We start from the raw sequence: 22,344 nt of genomic DNA, 5'->3' as shown, positions 1-22,344 counted from the left end.
TAGAAGCTCCTCGTGTCGTGCGTGGTGAAGCAATTCTCCGCCTCCGCGAGGGCGCGTTCGTAGTGCTCACGTTTCTTACGGCTATGAAGCCGCTTTTCGGCAGCTCTTGCCTCCCGCATCTGACGCGTTACACGATTGGCTGCTACTGACGTGTTGGCGTAGCACTGTGGGGCAGAACCTAAAAAAGTCGCGACAAAACTAAAAAAATTGAAATTCAGTTTTCATGCCTCATTTTATTTTCTACTTGCAGTAGATATGTTTTCGACTGGAAATCATGATCATTCACTTTGGAAAATAATTTAGAAAATGTGCTATAATATTGTAAAAGTGAGGATTTACAAGGCTTGTAAAATGGAAAAAAAAATTTCTCAGATATTTTCCAGTAGAGCATGCACATACTTAGAAATTAATTAGCTAACTCATATGATCCTCATAAAACAGAGTATAAACTAATAGGTAATGTGATATTAAGACAGTTTTGTTGAAAATAGGGTCGTAGGAGGCATAGTGTGTAAAACAAGTTTTTTTTTGTAATTTTTCGTCATTTTCGGCAATATGAAAAACATAAAGCTCTACGTTGTTCTGCTATGACACTATTTTTGTACTAAAATACAAGATATTGGCTAGTACTAAACCAAAAATTAGCTGCTACTGTGCGTAGGCTCGGTTCTTCTCCTCCGTCAGCTCTAGGCACTCAGCATCGAACCACCCACTACGCGTGGTTCCCGTTGTCATGCCTATCACTTCTCGCGCTGTTTCGCTGACCGCATCATGGATGTGCTTCAACTGCTCGTTCAGGTCCACTCCAGCTTTCCGAGTATACTCTGCAGCAACTCCTTCCGCTGATAACCTCTGGATGTCCAGATGTATCTTCTTCGCCGATCTCGATTAAAATACATTGGACAACAGGGCGCGAATCTTGCCTACCACGAGATAGTGAACCGAGTCGATGTTGGCCCTCGAAAGGACCGCACATCTATGACGTCTGAAAAGTGCCGGCCGTCGATCAGCATGTGGTCGATCTGGGAGCAGGCCTCTCCATTGGGGTGTTTCCAGGTGTGCTTCCGAATGTTCAGACGTGCAAAATGGGTACTGCAGTTGGCCATTCTCTTGGCCGCGGCGAAGTTCACTAACCTCAAGCCGTTGTCGTTGGTGGTAGAGTGAAGGCTTTCCCTACCAATAACAGGACGAAAGAACTACTCTCGTCCGACTTGTGCGTTCGTATCTCCGATGACGATCTTTATATCGTGCTGTGGGCACTCTCCATACGTTTTCTCAAGGAGCTCATAGAACTCCTCCTTTACGTCATCGGTTTTATCGTTTGTCGACGCGTACACGTTGATAAGGCTGTAATTGAAGAATCTGCTCTTGATCCTCAATACGCATAGACGGTCATTAATAGGCCTCCACCTAATAACACGCTTCATTTGGTTTCCAAGTAGCACGAAACCGACGCCCCGTTCCGCTCTATCGCCGCCACTGTAGTAGATGTGATACTTGAAAGATGTAAAGATGTGCCCGCGGTCGGATCAACCGCCCGAAATTCACGTTCTCCGGTTTTAGGCCAACGCACCTCTTTAATGGCTGCTACCTCCACATTTGCCTTCCGTAGCTCTCTGGTCAAGATGCCCGCGCGTGCCGGTTCGTGCAGAATCCTAACATTCCAAGTACCAAGTTTTCAATCGTTGTTCTTTTTCGTTTGCCTAGGTATATACTGATTGTTCCGATTCATATCATTCTCTGGATTGTTCGTAGTATGTTTATTTTCAGCATGCTGCCTTACTAGGGCTGCGATGCCTAGTCTCGCGACGGGGCCGCTGTCTTGGGTGTAGCTGGCGAGACACCGCATTTCATAGTCCAGCCGTCCGCTCCGGATCAGTCGCTGTTTAAGTCGCCCCTGACCTGGGGAACAGACGCTCAGGCAAGCTGCTCTCCAAGTAGAACAACTCCCCCCCCCCCTGTAAGCATACCACCAAGTTCCCACCGGTTCACCGATCTTCCCTTGGTTGCTCGTATCCCAGTCGGTACCACGCGGAGGTAGGGATAGGAGTTGCTGGGCTTATGCTATGGAGTACACTGGGGGCTGGTACGCATTGCCCAGCCGTTCATCAACCAGAAGGCCAATGCAGTCCCAAACAATTCTAGACATGCACTTGTAGGCTTTCAGGGCTTTAAGTGCCGCTTGATTGTCCGAGAAAATGCAGATGTTGGCGTGTCTATACGTCTTCTATAATGGCCGCTATTTCAGCCTGGAAGACTGTTGGCCAGTTTCCCATAGCTATTGATATTTTTGTTCTAGGACCGTACACTGCCGCCCCTGTTACAATCCCCATTTTTGAACCGTCAGTATAGAACTTGATCGATCCAGCCTAACGTTCAAGGTCCTCCCGCATCCCATACTGAACGAGAGGGTTCATACACTTAGTATGGAATATCGTAGTTGGATCTAGGTTCCATCCAATCACTGTTCATGTTCGTTGCTGGTTCAGCAGGTAGGAGATTCAAGACCTCCAAGTGACCTATCTTATCCCCGTCTAGTATCATCTTTTGTCGTTTGAGCTAGTGTGTACTTTTCTTGGCCTCTAGTTGAACGTGTTGATTCAAAGGAAGTAGATGGAGGATAGCTTCTAATGATTTAGAAGGTGTACTCCGCATTGCTCCGGTAGTGGCAATACCAGCTAGCCGCTGAAGTTTATCTAGCTTACTCGTTGCCGTGGTCTCCTTGGTTTTTGCCATCATACTAACGAAGCGTAAGAAATTCGAGGCCTTACTATTGCGGTGTACACCCATATTACCATTTTTGGTTTTAAGCCCCAAGTTCTTCCCACCATCTTGGAGAAAACCCACAACACTGAGTTTGCCTTGCTTATTATTGAATCTAAATGTGCGTTCCAGGTTAATTTAGTATCTAGGATTACACCGAGATACTTAACTGAGTCGCTGTATTTGATTTCCACCACACTAAGATGTAGAGACTGCAGGTGCAGTTTTCTTCTTTTTGTGAAGGGAACAATTGATGTTTTTGCTAGGTTGATGCTCAGGCCTTCTTTAATACACCAAGAGCGTAAGGTTTAGGGCCTGCTGCATCCTATCTGATATCACATTGTCGAATTTACCACGAACCACTATAACTAGGTCGCCAGCAAAGCCCACAACTTCTTGGACTTAGAAACTTTCGAGCCAATGTGATGATTGGGAAAAATTTGACCATCGAATTTCGTTTAGTAGTTGAGCTCAAAAGTTTCGTCTTCTCGCAAAGTGTTTTCATAGAAAATTTCAGCCTTATTGGACTTCGGAAAGAGATTCGTCAAAACAGTTGAAGATTCACTTTTCCGATTGAGCGAACATCTGAACAAAATTTAAAGGTCAAATTTTTCCCATGCAAGTCGTTGGCATCCTAATGAACAGTATCAGTAGAGGATGTATGAAGCGGTACCAAAAACATGTCTGGACGTGCGTAATAAGGAACTCGACCTTTACAACGCAATAGAGAATCGTGTTTAAATGAATTCTCAAAAATGTATACAGCCCTTGTACATTAGTCTATTTCCCTCTCCTTCTCAGCGCCATCTTTCGAAATTTATTTCTTTCGGCTTAAAAATTTCGACAAATCCATTTCTTGGTTCCTTTTCTCTGCCATCTTGCCACTCGCAACGGAAACTGCTCAAACTTTGTTCTCACACAATGTGTCACGAAAAGCAAAGCAAAGTGCTGTTTACGTCCTTCCTCTCTTGAAATGTCACTCATTTGGTGATATCTTTCATACACATTGGTTTTCGCTCTTTCTCTAGGTGCCTATTAGTTTTCCAAATGTGTAGGTACCATTCTCGTTTTGACTTCTTGTAAACTTTAGTGCCCCTAGCAAAAATAACCTTTTTAGAGACATTATTGAGTTTTTCCATAAGCAAACGTAGAAGCGACAGCAATTACTCGAGCAAATACACTGCGGCCTTTTGATTAATAAAAATTAACCTTCTGCGTCCTTTGGCGACGCAAAAAAGTGTAGATGGATTTATTGGAGTCGAACAGTTCTGAAGCCTCGTTAAACCTCGTAGACATGAGCCTTATCGCATCATACTGGCCGTATCAATTATACATTGCTTCTGAGTTCAAAAGTTGATGACCTCGAGAATTCATTTTTGCCTTTTTAGCAGAAACGTCGTTGACGAAGAGCGAGAAGAAACGCGAGGCTAGATTGCTTGCTTGCGGCACTCCAGAAGAAGTTGTGAATGGTTCAGAATGTGTCGATTCAAGACCACCCCATACAACTCTGCCACTCAGGTGTGATCAAAACCATCTCACAAGAACGGCAAATGAAACCAGTTTATGCGGCTTTCGTATTCACACAATCTAACGCTGCCTCAAAGTCCGTGTATAAAAAATCCATTTGCAATCGCGCATTCATTAAGCGAGTACGCAATAAAGAGAACTAAGACAAATTGGTTGCGGGGTGAAATGCATGTCGGTCACAAAAAATATAATACTTACACGTTGCAAACTGTACTGTTTTGATAACTATTTCGAAAATTTTAGAATAATCACATAATGATGTAATTCCTCGACAGTTGACTGTGTTGCATTCGTCCTTTGTATATGAAACGGCGTGAGCATTAAATTTTTCCATCGAAAAGAATGGCGGGATACGGCTTGGTCATGCACAAGTTTCAACTTTCGAACTGCGTTCAAAACGTACTTTTCTGAAACTCTGAATACTCCACAAACGAAACTGTTCCGCAGAGTATCTCGTATTCGCAGCATCGATCTGGTGCAGCAACGAAAAAGCGGCATAAAAATGCTCTGCCAATAGTTCACATTTTCGAAATTTTTGCATCCGTATTTAAGTGAGATTTTGACTCAATAAATCAGAAAAGCCCGTTTGTTTACAAGTTCCAACCGATTTGTCAGCAGATATAAGCTATAAATAAAATTATAATTATTAATTATTATAAAAAAAATAATTATAAATTAAATTAAATTATTAATTGAATTGCCAAAATCAAAAAAAGTTCTATTCGCAGCAATACTTTTCCACACACTCCTTATCGAAATACATAAAATATTTTAGCCAACTGGCAATATTTAACACCGGTCGTTATTCAAAGAAGTACACAATGTTTGATCAGAAATAATCAACGTCAACATTATGTCAAACGTAATCGCTTCAAATAAAATGCCAATCAACCATTTCCATACAAATGGCACGAAATAAACGCGACTCTCAATCAAATTGATGAACGGGGGCTCAAATGTGCCCTTCAGATTGGTTCGCAACCGTACGGTTATCGCACCGACCTCGTTATTATGCTACCGTTACCAGCGAAAAGTACCATTGCTAGTGGGTGGGCACAATGTACATAAAAAATAAACACCTGTTGAATACATTCAGGTGCAACAACTGGAAGTCTGGAAGTGGAAAACTTACTATCGTTAGAGCGGATATTTGAATTGCTGTTTCGATTTCGATTCGAGTACGCTGCTAGTAAACTCCAAACGAGCCCCTTGCCAAAAAAATTAGCTCATAGCAATGGAACCATGTACCTCCATACCTACTTGCCAATGAAAGTTTATACAAGATAATCAAACAATTTCACAGCATGCGAGAAAGTTTACTATCGCGTGACTCACGTGACTGAATAGTCTAGTATGTATTTTACGAGCGCAGGGCGGCCAAAGTACCCGGTACATATACTGAAAATAAATGTTTTATAAGGATCCATTGCCTTCACTGCACACGAGAATTCAACAAAAAAAAACGGAAACGCTTCGTTTTATTATGCTTATTTCTTTTATATTCTTTTCGATCAAGCTAAATATACACAAGTAGTTTTATTAATAGGTATTTCAATATTTAAATTTATGATAGGGGAACTGCTTCATTATTCATCTCAGCCCGAGTATTCATCTCATTCAACATGTAAACACAATTGAAAACAGGAAAAAAACGCATATTTTCTTCTTAAACCAATCTGCTAATCCATGGAATGGGTTTTTCTTAGTTCACTTTAAATTCCTCATAAAGAATAATCCCCAAAAACTCACTTAAAAGCACTAAATTTGCCAACCAAAGTATTTTCATCACTAGCGGACCACTTTTTATTTCCATCACTAAATAAAATCACTCACTACGCTAAGAATACTTCAATCTTTGAAATGTTCACCTTAAATTTCCTAAAACAAGCTTGAATTAGCAGAAATATATGAGATGAATTTCTACAATTCCTAAATTTCAACTGTATGTATTTTCATCTGTTTTCACTGCGTTGAAGAAAATCAAGAGTTGCCAAATCAGTTTCTGTTAATACGAAAAAATCATACTGAAAATGTTGAATTATTCCGACATAATTGACATAAATCTACAGCACTGTGGTGGTTACCTAGGTTACCAGTTTTGCTCGTAAACAACTGAAGCGGATATCTAGGTAACCTACTACGACGGGCTGCGGCTACGTTCATTCATGATAATGTGTTTCATTCATGATTAACAGTGTGATGAATATGGGGGCGTCGTGAGATGAATAATTGAGCAGTGATTCAAGTTTTGAGATGGATATGGAAGCGTTTTGGAAAATGGTTTTGTTTTACAAAATTTAGGATAAATCTAGCTAATTTTTCTAAATATACAATGCTAAACGATTCCATTAGAGTACGTAAGCATATTATGTTTATTCGTTCAATGATTTCGTGAAAATTTGGTATTTAATCCGTGCATTCTTCGTGATTATCGGCTTAATGAGATGAATAATGGAGCAGTTCCCCTATTACTGGGAATTTCGTACTGAAGCGTATACAACAATCGATTTTTTTTACGGATCGTGGCTTACGAATCATTCACAAGAATCTTTGCAGATTTTTTTTTAAATTAACGTACATTAAAAACTTCAACTGAAATATCATTGGGCATTATTGATTTCTATATTTTATTTTTTATAAACCTTAGATATATAAAACAATGTAATATTTTAGATTCGATTTTGTCAACTTATCAGCGGACTCGGTTCAACAGACATTTTTAATTTATTTTTTTTTTTCGTGTTGGAGAAATAGTTTACATGCAACCAAAAAATCTTTTTTTCATAATAATAATTCATCTAACCAATTCACTCTAACAAAATAAAAGTTTCAAAGGAATACTGCTGTTAAAAAACATATTTAGAATCAACCAAAATAAAACATGAATGAGTTTGGAAGCACACTTAATTACAAACAAACTAAATATCGAATCCCAACAATATATGAAACATTTTTCTTTCCATATTATTTGTACAGATCCCAAAAAATTATCCACCTAACTTCCACTTACACCTTACTGTAAGGATATCAGACAGTTTATTTGCACCAGTCATTAGAAATTAGACAAACATGGAAGGAGCTAGTGGAAGTAGCAACTCAGATCCCCGTTTCGAGTTTCTCGGATCGTTTGTGCAGAAAACGCTCAAATTAAAACCGGAGAAATGGCACCGTTTAGTGACACTGTAAGAAAAACTTTAATTTGCTCTTATTTATTCTATTTCACTGACCATCACGTGAGATTCAACGGTTACTTAATGAAATATTCACACATTTACAGAGAAGAGCACAAGACAGTGCTGAAAGAGTTTTTCGATACCCAGGCATCCTTAGTGTTGATTATTATTCTCACACCTTCAGCACAGTTGATTCCATTAGTTAGCTTTCCTATGGTGCAACTAAAAAATAAAGGTTAGTACCTGTGGATAACACTTGCTACTAGACGACATTGATAAAAAAAAACATATTGTTTTACAGGAGTTTACTTCGTTAAAAAGAACACAATCGAGGTTCCCCGCGAGGGTTGCAAGGACTGCTTAGTGGTAGGTGATTTGGCGACCCGCACCATCGATCAGCTGTCGTGCCTCGTAGATGAGATCTTCGTTCCATTGCTATCGAACTCGGACAACCACCAAGGGTGGCCAGAGATGGTCGCACAAGACGTCCAAAAGCAGGTTCATAGCCTCAAAAGCACCGTCTATCAAGTCCAGGGTCAAGTTAGTGGACAGACCGTTCTACCAATGCCCGTCGGAGTTGATAAATGTGTGCAAACCGCAAAAGAGCTGGTAGTAAATGCGGAGTGTTCGATCAATCTCTACCTGAAGAGTGCGATCGAAGGCGTTGTTATTAAATGGGCCACCCAGGTGAACGACGTAATGCTCGAGTCAAGCGCGAATGCATTCAACGGTGGACAGAATCCAGTGCCGTCAGCTGGTAATAATATACACACGTGGCTGCGGTGGTAATATGGTTTAATGAAATTCTTTTGCATATTTCAACAGAGATTAGCTTCTGGAACAACCGTTTGAAAAATCTCACCTACATCTACGAACAGCTACGACACGAAAGGATTCGAAGCATGGCACTTATACTAGAGTTTACCGACAGCGCGTACTACCCATGCTTCAAAACACTCTTTAAAAATGTAGTAACTGGTAAGATACCAGACTGTTTAAGAAGCGCTTCCACACATTGACAAATCAACGATTTTCACAGCACTTGCAGAAGCACGTGACATTACGCTGTATCTGAATCCACTCACACGTCACTTCCAGCAGCTAGAAGACACCGAATTTTCCGAATGCAAGGTTTTACTGAAACCACTTATGCACGTGGTGTGCCTGATTTGGTCCAATTCTCTATACTATTGTCATTCCGCAAAGCTGATCGGTAAGTGTATATTTAATCTATCTTCCTATAATTGGATTTTAATTGGATTTTAATTATTCTTTGTATTTGCTCTACAGTATTGCTCAGACAGATCTGCAATTTAATCATACAACAGGTAACATTAATGATCCAATAGCTTATCAAATTAATGCTTAATGTAATAGTCAATTAGGCCGCTCGGTTGGCTTAATGGTGGCTAGGTCCAGCTTTCATAATTTATGTTTAGAACGTGCTAATGATCCTCAAAGTGCCAAACGGTAGTTTTGAAAACCAATCCTCCCCTCTCGCAGGTGTTGGAGTCGCTGCTCTAATCCAAGAATCTGTCGTTTGCTTTTTTAAAAGTTACTCATACTCAAGTTTGACATAAGTTTAATGCGTCCCTCTGACCGACATGATACAAGGCTGTACTAAGTGACATATTTATTTAAATATGCGGTTTTATATAAAATCAATCAACTGATTGTTTTCCTGCATATAACGATAAGGTTTTTAATTTTGAAACTCAACATCTGTTGTCAAATTAGTGTTTCCTTTAATGAAAGCTTGAAAAAGATTGAGTATTAGTTGCTGAAATAACAATATAATATTTATTCAGCTTTCGACACTTTTAACAAAGCATTGCCATTGCAGTTAAAGGGGAACCCTACTCCTAAAGGTCGAAAAATAATGAATTTTCGTGATTTTTTCAGATGTTTAAAGTTTTTTTTTTATTATAGACGCTTTAACCTTAGGGGTTATTCGTGTCTTGGTTTAGAGTTTAGAGTTTTTTGAATTTCTTTTTTTAGCATGTAAAGTTTGTTTATCTAACTTGTTACATAGCAGTTTTTTTTTAGTTTTAAAAATTGCCAAAATTGCGGCCATTTTAGTAAAAAAAAAATTTATTTCCATGAAAAATCACTATCCACCAGTTAAATCGGTTCAGTAGATGCTGAGAAAAACTTACCATTAGTTAAAAAAAAACATAGTTTCGTAAAAACAGCGTAATACTCACTATATTTGCACCCACGACACGCAAAATACATCTTCAAATGTACCACAATCAATGGCCAAAATACTCGAAAAATTAACTTTACCCTAAACATCCGAAAAACAAATCACGAAGAATTATTATTTTTCAACTTTCCAGAGTGAGGTCCCCCCTTAAGTTGGTAACAACTTCAGGTAGCAACAGTGGTTTGTTTTTTTGGTGACTTTTTGACCCACTAACAACCGCTAAAACACTGCAGATACAGAAATGTAGAGGTTTTCATTCATTTATTGATTTTTGTTTAGGTTTTTAGGGAATCCCAACTCAATGTTCGATACCAAAGTTTAATTTAAAGTAATACAAACTGGTAGGAATAAACATGAAAACTTAAAGAATAGCCAATGTTGCACACCTCATAGATCGTTACCATGACTATCCGATCACGCATGCGAAATACACGAACTGTAATTTCAGAAACTGAGAGAACTGTAGATAGAACGAGCATCATAGCTGTTTTCTAAATCATTGCACCACTACTGGGATTTTAAGTTGTTTTTTTTTTTAATTCATCAAAACGTCTGAAATACATGCTTTCAAATATACGATTATTGTTCTCTAAAGCAGTTTTGAACAAAAATAGATAATAACTTCAACTTACTGAACACTGAAAATTGTTTGTGAATCATCCAGAGAACTGAGCAAAGTCAGGATTGCAAGTGTTGCCCCTCCGTATCTGATCTAGCGATTTTTTGTAATTGTATACTCTAGTAATTCGTCTCGTGACTTTACTTATCCGCGTATTGATTTTTATAACTAACACAATTTCTATGACCCGCGTAAATTGGACGTAAGTTAAATGTCCTATCTATTCTATTCAATAATTATACTAGGCACAATCACATTTTTTAAGTGGTGGAGATATCTGCTCACACAAATTTGAGAAGAGGATTCAGGGTTTAGAGATTGACTCGACCCACCCGACCCACTTAGACCCGTTATCAGCCCTTATCTTTTCGGAACGACGGTTTCGCTGGAAATTGCGGATGACTTTGACATCATAACACGTAACTTTGCGAAGGCGGAGGAAACTTACACCCGACTGAAAACCAAAGCCGGACGAATCGGATTGCGAATAAATGCGCCGAAAACGAAATACATGCGAGCGATAGGCGCCAAGGAGAACGACATCAGCCTCCCAACTCAAATCTCTGTAGACGGTGATGAGCTTGAGGCAGTGATGATGATCATACAGTTTTGTTTTGCGTATTTTTCATACAGATAACTGTACATACAGATTACAGATTTTCTGGAAATAATACAAAGTTACACAGATTCTTTTGGTTTTCATGAGGTCGCGAAATAAACTTCTTGATGTAGTTGAAAAATGAAAATAAACTCAAATGCTGTTGAGCGTGTTGGAGGTTTTATTATATTTATATGTTACGCGTAAGCGTCTGCATGAATGAGTCACCGAATATATGTTAAACAAACTATATTGCGTTTTTTCTATGGAGGGCTACGTCCAGTATATATGTAGATTTTTATACAGATTTTTTTAAATTTCACCAAGGTCACAAAATTTTCTGAGCTTCGAAATACAGATGAAAATGTGGCATCACTGGCCACAGGTGGTCGACGAGTTCGTGTATTTGGGTTACTGGTGACCGCCGACGATAACACCAGCAAAGAGATCCAGAGACGCATCCGGGTTGGAAATCGTATCTACTTTTCACTTTCGAAACACAGATGAAAATGTGGCATCACTGGCCACAGGTGGTCGACGAGTTCGTTTATTTGGGGTTACTGGTGACCGCCGACGTTAACACCAGCAAAGAGATCCAGAGACGCATCCGGGTTGGAAATCGTATCTACTTTTCACTTTGGAAGACACTTCGATCGAGTCGAGACGCATGAAGTTGACGCTGTACAAAACCCTAATAAGACCGGTAGTCCTCTAAAAAAACGAGACAACAACAGAGAACCTTAACGTCCTTGGAGGTTTCGAACGAAAGGTGCTGCGGACTCTCTATCTACGGTGGAGTACAGACGACCGACGGAGAATAGCGACGGCGCATGACCCATGAACTGCACGCGCTGGCGAAAAACAAAAGGTTGCGGTGGGCCGGTCACGCCGTAAGGATGCCGGCCTACAACCCTGTGAAATCACTTCTCTTCAGCAACCTCCGGCACCAGAAATGAAGTAGTGCAGCGTGAACGATGGGCCAGATCGAAAGAGACTTGCGGGTGATGAGGGAACTGGCGAAACACTGCCCAAAACCGAGCAACATGGCGAAAACTTTTTGATACAGCACGAGCCACCACGACTCTTATCTGATTGATAAGGTAAGTAAGGTACCACTCAATCATCGAGGATGATTGATGGATGGATGGTGTTCCTTTTTTTTTTTTAATCTCGCTTATTTTCCGTCGGTCTAGTTCCGCCACTGTTGTTGCCAATCACCGACGCCCAGGGAGGCGACTCCACACCCAGGACCCTAACTCACGACCCGTTTATTAACGGACCGGCGCCAACGGCTTTACTTCCTCATGCGATGGAAGGCGTGATCCCAGAGATTTTTCGCCTCAGAAAATCTCCCGATGTCGGCTAGGATTGAATCTAGACCAGTTGGGTTGGTTGTGAGTGGATCACGCCACCTCACAACCATCGACACCTATGTCGGCGGTGGGATTCGAACCCAGGCGTCGAGCGTGGCTGGCGGAGACGTTACCAACCACACTAGGCCTCCGCAGGATGGTGTTCCTTGAGACACGTCGGTCGAAACGCTCTTCGTTCTCCTAAGTGACGATACTCATAGGCATCATGCCAAACAAGACGCAAATTACAGCTTCCTGGAGTACGACCGCTCCTCGATCATGCGATTAGAGTGCGTTATCGTCAGTTCAACCTCTTCAATGGACTCACCGTAAGCAATGCCGACGATCATAACCTCTACAGCGAACTTAACATGACCTTTCACAACAAATGGAATCTTGCGGTACTCCTGCGGTGATTGTAATGCACTACTTACCTTCCTTTGTGTTGTGAACTAAAGCATGTCCTACATCAAATTGCATCACGAAAGAAAACCCTGTAGAGCATTACTTAGTTGACGCTTGCACCTCACGCTCGACTCCACTCATTAGGTTCTGTATATAATACGGCTGCAGCTTCTTCTTTACGGAAACCCACTTTTTCTTAATGTCTTTCTCAAATTCGACTTCCTTGGAATGCTCCCATAGTGCCTGCTTTATAATAGAGCAGTATTCTTCGATGAGCCTTAGCTCTGGAGCGTGGGGCGAGGTTAGGGTCCCTTGGTGTGAAAGTGACCGCGTTGGCTTCGTACCACCTCAGAACATAATTTGAATAGTGGCACGAAGCTCGATCCGGCCAGAAGATCGTAGGGCCTTCTCCTTGAGGTAGATATAGACACTCCTTGAGGTAGATCTCCCCACTTACAGTCCCGGTTGTCGCAAACGGCGCATCCTGATTTCCACATGAGCAGATCGCTTGCCAGATCATGTATTACTTGGCAACCATCAGACATAAGTCTAGGCAGTAAAGATCAATAGCCCCGGAAGCTGCCGGAAGTCTGCTTTTACGTAAGTTCAAACATCCGTGATTATACAAAGAGGGTTCGTCAGCATCTGGGTGTATAGTTTCCAGGCCCGTGACATTTCCACCGTATTCAACCGTTCGTCACGATTTGGCCTTCTGTACTTTGAACGTTTCTCAATTTTCGAGAACCTGACAGCGATACCAATTTAGTGTAAACAATACACAATACAGCTTCTTGGCCGCTGAGTCTAGGAGACAAATAGGTTCATATAGGTACCGATCTTCGGTCTGGTCTTCGAAAACAAAACTAGTCTCTGTCGTTTCCATCGCTCCAGGAAGAGGCAGTCATCTAGACACTTCTGCATGACTGCCCGAAATTGCCCGGATGCCCCTTTTATGGTCATCAAGCTTTTGGTTCCATATGGTCCCGGTGTCTCACTCACCTTCAAGGAGTTGGCGATCACAATAAGTTCCTCATTTCCAACCCTTACTTTACCGCCTCCTCCTCCTATGCACGGCTGTCGTCGCTTACAATTAGGATGCCCGACAGTCGGACATCGGACATGGAACACGATAGCCGATGTTCTGGCTAGTGGTGATTCGATAGCCAAAGATTGATCACTGCGCAGGTGCCAAACGCCTATGATTTTTGCCATTATATACTATCCTGCAGGCGTCAACTCACGGGTTCGTATTGGTACTACGTGTAGTCTATCGGCCTTCAACCCTTTTGGCCTTGAGGTACGGTGGTGGCCTAACAAGCCAGCCGTCGCATGTTCGAGTCTCAGCTCGGGAGAGCCTTGTAGTGCCAGTAGAATCGTAGCCCTAGCCCCGCAATTGTCCTGTACACTAGAACAATTGGCTGCGAAGTCTGTGTATAATGTGTACAATGTATTCCAATCGATACCAAAATTGGGATTTTTTCAAAGTGAATAATCCTCGTAACTTTGAGCCAAATCCGTGATACATAAAGGGTGAGTCGATAATTATTGCGACACGATAGACTTATTGGTGATTCGGCAACAATTATCAAAATCAAATTTTTTTCAGTAGTACAGTATATCTTTTTATTTCAGTTTACATATGTCGATTTAAGTTTTAGATGAATTCGAGTGCTACCTGCCGAATTTGTGCAATAATTTCTAGTGCATTTTTTCATTTTTTTCCTGTCGCTTGTGCTTCATTATTGCCATAAGGGTTCTGAAAGGACGAAGCTCTAGAAAATTTTGATTTTGACAATACTTTACTGGCTTTCGTTGCGATTTGGGAGAATATGCACCTTGCATGTTTTCAATCTGGAATGTTTCTTAGATTTAAGAAACATCTAGTTTTAGCACTTTCTCAATTTTCGTTGCATTATTTCCGGTTGTCATACTTCTCCTGGCTTGCGGTCCACGACCACAAAAAAGCTCACGCAAGCTTGAAAGTGTCACAATATTATCGACTTACCCTTTATGAACCAACTTGAAGCCTAAAATTTACTGAAAAGTACCGAACTATTTTTAGTAGGAGTATAATTGTCAAAAATTTTCGTAATATAACATTCAAAAACATACAACAAACATAAAAAATAGAATCACAAGTGCTTAGAAAAATGTCATAGTTAGAGTTAACAAAAAAATCTTACGTCAAAGTTTTGCCGAATAGTGAAAACTTATCAGTAAAATCTCTTGAGAATACGTTTCCCAAACTGCTTAGTAGTTTCCAATTGAAGGTATATGAAGACAATTAAAAATACAAGATTTAAAAGGTAGCCCTGAGTGTAAAATTTGCCAGCGTTCTTGTGATTACAAACAAGTTTGAGCTCGTATCTATTGTGCCCAATTAATAATAGCCAGTAGGGGAGAACCGTACAAGACGCACCAGTTGGGTAAGATGGCCCATGCTATTAATTCCCCAAAATACTTACACATGTGGTTTTTTATGACGAAATTTTTCGCTTTTCTCATAAAAACCCAGCTTCTCTACACTGCCCATAATCGCATATTTGTATCATTTGCAAAATTGGTTGTTCGAGCAAATCGCACTTTTATATTTTGACCTTAAATGCTTTGTTCCCTATATATTCTTGCAAATAGACACTTTAACTGAACTTTGTATCATGAAGAAAGCACTACTTTACACTCTGTATGCAATAAACATTACTTTTGAAGTCAAATTGGTTGAAATTTTTGCAATGATACATTTATGCCGTCACTTTCAAGCTACTTTTGGAATATATTACAGGGAAAATGAAGTTTTTCATGTATTCAACAAGCATGAGCTGAACATCAGAAACGGATCACCGGTGATTGGTTACCGGACCAGAAAAACTTCCGAGTTCCAATGGATGCAGATGTGGATTTGGATGGAAGCTTTTTTGACAAAAATGTTGGAAAAGTTTAAGTAGTGTGACAATTATGTGGTTATTTACGCTATGTGACAAAACAACTTGGTATTTTTTACGACCTTTTTCACATAAACATAAGCATATTTTTTCAGATGTAAAAAGTACATACTATTCTAAGCATTTCCCAATAAAAAGCACGAAATCCATAAAATGTCGAATGTTACAATTATGCGATTACAGGCAGTACAGTTCTCATATAAAAAAGTGTGCCATAATGACTAAAATACTTAAAAAACTGTGCAATTGGCTGTGACTCTGTCCAACATGTAGTTATTCATGAATTTTATTTAAGCTTTTATGATTAACTGACTAGTAAATATTACAAAAAACTATGGTTCCCCTACCCTTTACACTTTTGGAGTTTATAATACTATGAGTATTTCAAATTATTTCACTAACTTTCGTTAACTTTTACCTAAAAAGAATCAAAATGAAAATTGGGGCAGAATGCACTATGAAGAGTTTGCAGGAGATTGCTTGACAACTTAGAGCATGTTCCATTATTTTTGATTTTACTTCCGAGACTTCAAGCGCTTCTCACTTCGCATGCTGATTTCTGCTAGTGGCATATTAGCCTACTGCTTTGGAGCATACTGACCTTTGTTGTGGTGCGTTTTGGTCACGGGCATGTTTGGCGGCAATGGTAATTTTTACCAATAAAAGACATTGAAACTGCGTGTTTATAATAAACTTCGTCATAAACATACAATAAATAAATCCTACAATCACCTTACACGTTCAATGTCGCACTGTAAATCGCGAAAATGCTTAACTGGTGCTTTTTGTGCAATCCTCCCCTAACAGTAATATATTACAGCTTACAGTCCACGGTTCCTAACATAAACCAGATGATCCAACTTTACGAACTAATTTCATTTTTGTCATATGACTTTTTTTTTAAGGGGGGGATTTATTAGTAGCTTGAGTATTTATGATAAATATTAGTAAATAATGAGTATGTGTGTCCAATCACAAATGGTCACTTCTCAACACTGTTAGAAATTTGTAATTTTAATTGTTAGGATTTGTTTGCTTTCGCAATTAGGACTTATCGTTCGTAGGGATTTAAACCTACTTGTCAGAAAAAAAGAAGTAAACTTACAACTAACTTAATTGCTAACTTATTGGCTATAAAGCAGACTTGGTAAAAGCACCGCTCCGAGCGCTCGGTGATATCGCCAAATTCTAGGCACCCATCACCACGAGCGTGTTATCTTTTCATGCGACATTCGCAGCAAGCCCCAGCTCGGCGCAAGAGCTTAGAAGCTACGAATGCAGTGCCGTAACCTTTCGTTCGTCACCGGGAGGCACATACACATTGAACGTTTTATCTTTTTCGTTCTGTTTTGAACCGCCAGTGCGTCAGGTCGGCTGGATTGAGGCCGCTCGCGCACGGCATTCGATGTTTACTCTGCTGCAGTGCTGCTATGGATTGATGAGCAGGGAGGGATGATGGCTGAGTGTTTGCTTGTGTAGTTGAACATGATTTTGCATTGCCGTTATTCGGTTTGATGTAATTCTAATTTGATGTGGCTTCTAATAAATGGTAAACATGTCTTGCTCTTGCAATCCGCCAATTTAGATGATGCGTGGTTTGTACTTTTGACGTTGACTATCGAAGTTAGGCCCCTGAATTTAAAAATCTAGTAATTCAACCAGGGAAAACCAGAGAAAAGTGGTCAGATTTTGAGCGCTTATTTTGCAGTCATCTATAATCAGGTTTTCGAGGTTTTGGCATCAATCGATCAGAAATTCTTTTACGGTTAAATTTATGTAACAAAAACAAACTTTTGTTTGAGATACACTATTGAAAAATTGGTAATTAATATCGATTGTCTAAATCATACCGCGCAGCCAATCACTACCTCTCTTCCCAAGCACAGTCGACACTAACGGATACAATCGATCTGACTTTGTTGTTATTGTTGTTATCACTTTCTGTTTCCGATGTTTATGCTGATGCTAGCGGAAAAAAACCTTGCAAATATGCATTTTTTCGTTGGTGTTAATATTACGACAGCGGCCGGCGCCCCATAATTCTGATTCCAAAACCGCACCAGTGACATGCGGACGCTAGGTGATAGCAGCTGAAAAGAGGAAATACAAAAAAGTAAAGGTCATCTCGTGCCGGTTTCACCCGTTATGTTGGTGGCTTTAGTAGTAAATGGCTACTGCAAAACACTTAAATGGCTGGAATTCTGGACGGACTAACCAGGAAACTATAATCGGCAACTGGCACCTTTTGTTGCCTCGAAATTTTGGTACAGAAGCGGCTAATTGAATTTTCTGTTTTACCAAATGCTGCTGCTAGCGGAAAAAACCTTGCAAAAATGCATGTTTGTGTTGGTGTTAATATTACGACAGCGGCCGGCGCAGCTTTCAAGAAACATTTGTCTCTACCATTCCATCATCTATGTAGCCCCTCCTTCTCTCTAATTATCTGACGAAGTCTTGGTATAAAACGTATCGTTCGAACATTTCACCCCATCAGTTTCACTACTAAACCATACCGGATACATACGGACGCTCGGTGTTAGCAGCTAAAAGGAGGAAAAATAAAATAGTAACGGTCATCTCGTGCCGGTTTGACCCGTGATGCTGGTGGCTACTGCAAAATACTAAAATGGCTGGAATTCTGGACGGAAACCAGTAAACAAGAAATCGGCAACTGGCACCTTTTGGTGCCTCGCAGTTTTATAATAGAAGCGGTTAGTTGAATTTTATGTTTTACAATTGCTGCTGTTAGCGGAAAAAAAACTTCCAAAAATGCATGTTTATGTTGATGTTAATTTCACGACAGCGCTAGGTGTTAGCAGCTGAAAGGAGGAAAGACAAAATAGTACCGGTCATCTCGTGCCGGTTTCACCCGTTATGCTGGTGGCTTTAGTAGTAAATGGCTACTGCAAAACACTTAAATGGCTGGAATTCTGGACGGACTAACCAGGAAACTATAATCGGCAACTGGCACCTTTTGGTGCCTCGAAATTTTGGTACAGAAGCGGCTAATTGAATTTTCTGTTTTACCAAATGCTGCTGCTAGCGGAAAAAACCTTGCAAAAATGCATGTTTGTGTTGGTGTTAATATTACGACACGTACGTTTTTCAATTCGGCTATTAGCTTATGTGCAAGTTGTTTGGAAGCACTTTTCTCTTCCGTTTAAGCCTTTAATTCATTTTCGTTACTGAGCCCAGGTCCCTCTAGTGCCCAAATTAATTTCAAGACGGGCTTCGGTAAAATCACTATGAATCATTAAAACACTTTTTAAGTATTTATCGAAGCTTTTTAGAGATTTGACTGAAGCCTGCCAAATGGCAGCATTGGGCACTAGAGGGTTATTATAATTTGATTAGTATGAAAAAATTTTATCATATCAAAGAATATTCATCATTGGAGATTAAATCAAATAAAATATATCTTATTATGTCTCGCTTTTTCAATCAGAATTAACACATGAGTAGCTGAATTGATGATAAATCGCAGCTCTGAATGTATGTACTGGTCGGACTCAATTACCCGGAGCATTGAATTATATTTCACTCCGGATAACCGAATTCTCTGGATAATAGAACCGTTTGTTTATTTTGATTTTTTTTCTATTTTCGCTTGTCAAGAACAGCTAGATTGCTAATAAAAATAAGTGTAAATGTGCCGACATAACTATTTAGAAATGGTCTAATGGTCGATGTCGATGTTTATCATATAAACCACTTTCAGTTTATTTAAGTTCATTTATCTTGGAGATGTCTGAACGGATTTATACGCAACATATTTAGTTTTAAAGGTATAGCTGCCTTCATATTCTACTAAACTTTATCGTAATCGGTCACCAGTTTCTGAAATAAGTTCCAGAATAATTATGAAGGAAACATGAAGCCGCTAAAACACCTTGATACCCTTTTTATATGTCTTTTATTGGTAATTATATAAGCGTTGCGGCTAGATAAGCTGCGGATCAGAGAAAGCGACTAAGAATTATTCAGAAGCAACTCATTCATGCGACGGGTACGGTGACCGTCAAAATAGTGGAAATTCAATAATAATAAGTTGAACCAAAATCAATCTTGCTCCTCCCCTTTTTGCATCATTGAATTGACTACGCAGCATATAACGCAAAATACTGAATCAAAGTTGGTATTTCTAGGTAGAATAGTCAACAAAATCTGAAATCGGAGAAAAATAACAACTCGAGATAATCAAGCCATTCTCTCCGCATAATCGAACCCCGGATAATCGAGCCTCCGGATGATTGTGCCTCCAGATAATCGAGTCCGATCTGTATTGCAATATGCGTATGTACATTGGGTTTAAAATTTCTCATAAGGTTTTTCGAAAAATCCGTGGGTGGCAAAATAACTAACGAATTTGTTATGTCCTTCAAATATATTTAAATAACTTTATTTCTTCGAAAATACAGGACATATTTGCAATTGTTTTACGAAAACCTTCCTTCTGTTCAACATAAGCAGCATATTCAACTAGTAAATGAAATAAAAAGTAATAAAATGCGCTCCTTATTATTTTGTTTTTATTTGCGATTGTTGTACATTCGAACATTTTAATTTTAGTACTAAAAATAGTTGAAAATCGATATGAACCTGATATGTAGAAGGTCCATTCAATAATTTAATAACTAACAGGTGAAAATGTGGGCTATGAAGCAGAGCTACAATCAAGCTTTGCTCGAGATGCTGTGCGGGCTTTACCAAGTTCGAGTAGGAATTTTGTAATATTTTTTGAAATATGAACTCGTGTTGTGAATTGATAATTGATGATTATGCTTCCTGAAACGACGGAAAGTATCAAAATAGTGTCTTGATTATTCTCTACTGTATTCTTTGGCTGAAGGCTTAAAAATATAAAACAATTTAAACCTCATATTAGAGGGAATATTTACCGAAACGTATGGTTTCTTTAAAACTGTGTAATGCGCTTCGGTTCTTAACCGTATATCAAGATTTCTATATTTAAAGAGCAACACCTCGTAGAACACTTTACTTTTATTCTTGCTTCATTTTTCCAAAAGAAGTAAGTTAGTCTCCTGGTTTGCGCAATCAAACAATTTAAACCTCATATTAGAGGTAATATTTACCGAAACGTATGGTTTCTTTAAAACTGTGTAATGCGCTTCGGTTCTTAACCGTATATCAAGATTTATATATTTAAAGAGCAACACCTCGTAGAACACTTTACTTTTATTCTTGCTTCATTTTTCCAAAAGAAGTAAGTTAGTCTCCTGGTTTGCGCGTGTGGACAGTACACGTGTGAAAAAATATCAAATGTGAGAACGAAACAAACAAAGCCAAGTAATTTCAACTGTTGCAATAAAAAAATTTCACCGCATGTTCTTTTAAAACTATAAAAAGAAATAGAAAATCAGTTTAGACTACTGATTGGTTATAACTTGAACCCTTTTTGTATCCTTGGCTACACCGGTGTTGTTAAACAGAGCATTATTTTGCTGCTTCATTTCATTGAATTTTATTAAATTTCATTTCGTTAAATTCAAGACATTTAATTTTTAAAACAACACAAATATATAGTCACCCATTCACCCGCAAACGTCGTCAGCGCTCACTGTGCGCTAGCTCAACGTGTAATAAACATAGCAAGGAGAATCAGAGTACAAGGAGGCGGATATGCCACAAAGCAAAAAAGCAAGCAAAAATGGATCGGGGCTACACCGCGCGCTCCATGTAACTTTTTAAAAACACCAACGAAGAGATATTACCTGTTTGGTGCTATTCTCTTATTCTTCACGAGCCGAGTCGGCGACCGAAGCAGCTAGCTTGAGTGCGTGTTACCTAGCAAGCAAGAGCTCAATTTGCGTTCCGCTCCTAGTGCGGTGCGTGCTTTACCAAGTCTGCTATAAAGAGAGCTTATCGAATGAACGGGAATAGAAGGTGTGACTTTTTAGGCTTAGAAAAAAATTTTCGCACACTGCATACATTGCCCGCTTTACTAAACAGATGATCCAAGCCAGACCGATGTCATGGCAACAGTTTCCTGAAGCAGCCGCCGATGATGATGGCGCTACTGTTGAAAATATGGTCACAAGCTCCGTTCATTGTGCCGCATGTGTTACTGTGCGGATTTTTTGCGTGCTTCTAACTACATTGAATGTAGGGCTCTCCGGAACGTGTTGAAACATGTTTGAACGTGACCATTTATATCCTGCACAAAATCCGTAAAACGTTCAAGACAAAACAATCGTTTTTCGCTTTCTGCATTTCTTCACACCATTTGCAGCAACAGTTGATCTCGCATGGACGGTGCTTAATCGGCTGTTTCGCAAGCACTGACAGCCTTTTGACGTATAATCGAGCCAGAGAGCCAGAGAAAAACGGCTCCAAGCGAAATGTATGGGGATGACGTTCGTGACAGGGATGTGATCCAAGCAGACCGATGTCATGGCAACAGTTTCCTGAAGCCGCCGCCGATAATGAAGGCGCTACTGCTGGAAATATGGTCATAAGCTCCGTTCATTGTGCCGTATGTATTACTGTACGGATTTTTTGCGTGCTTCTAACTATATTGAATGTAGGGCTATCCGGAACGTGTTGAAACATGTTTGAACGTGCCCATTTATATCCTGCACAAAATCCGTAAAACGTTCAAGACAAAACAATCGTTTTTCGCTTTCTGCGTTTCTTCACACCACTTGCAGCAACAGTTGATCTCGCATGGACGGTGCTTAATCGGCTGTTTCGCAAGCACTGACAGCCTTTTGACGTATAATCGACCCAGAGAGCCAGAGA

At 39.8% G+C, this 22,344-nt stretch overlaps 1 protein-coding gene across 1 annotated transcript in view; it reads left to right on the top strand.

The window, feature by feature from the left end:
* Positions 1-22,344, top strand: part of LOC129721788 (dynein beta chain, ciliary) — a 52,595-nt gene that overhangs the window by 10,716 nt on the left and 19,535 nt on the right. Inside the window, exons 2-7 of the mRNA XM_055674736.1 lie at positions 7,267-7,472; positions 7,568-7,698; positions 7,765-8,220; positions 8,289-8,441; positions 8,503-8,676; positions 8,754-8,791. Of these exons, the coding sequence (XP_055530711.1) occupies positions 7,360-7,472; positions 7,568-7,698; positions 7,765-8,220; positions 8,289-8,441; positions 8,503-8,676; positions 8,754-8,791 (1,065 nt within the window). The 5' untranslated portion in view covers positions 7,267-7,359. The remainder of the gene's footprint in view (positions 1-7,266; positions 7,473-7,567; positions 7,699-7,764; positions 8,221-8,288; positions 8,442-8,502; positions 8,677-8,753; positions 8,792-22,344) is intronic.

Source organism: Wyeomyia smithii, chromosome 2 (assembly GCF_029784165.1).
Source record: "Wyeomyia smithii strain HCP4-BCI-WySm-NY-G18 chromosome 2, ASM2978416v1, whole genome shotgun sequence".
Lineage (NCBI taxonomy): Eukaryota > Metazoa > Arthropoda > Insecta > Diptera > Culicidae > Wyeomyia > Wyeomyia smithii.
Note: the sequence above shows the minus strand (reverse complement) of the source record. Positions and strands in the feature narration are given on the sequence as shown.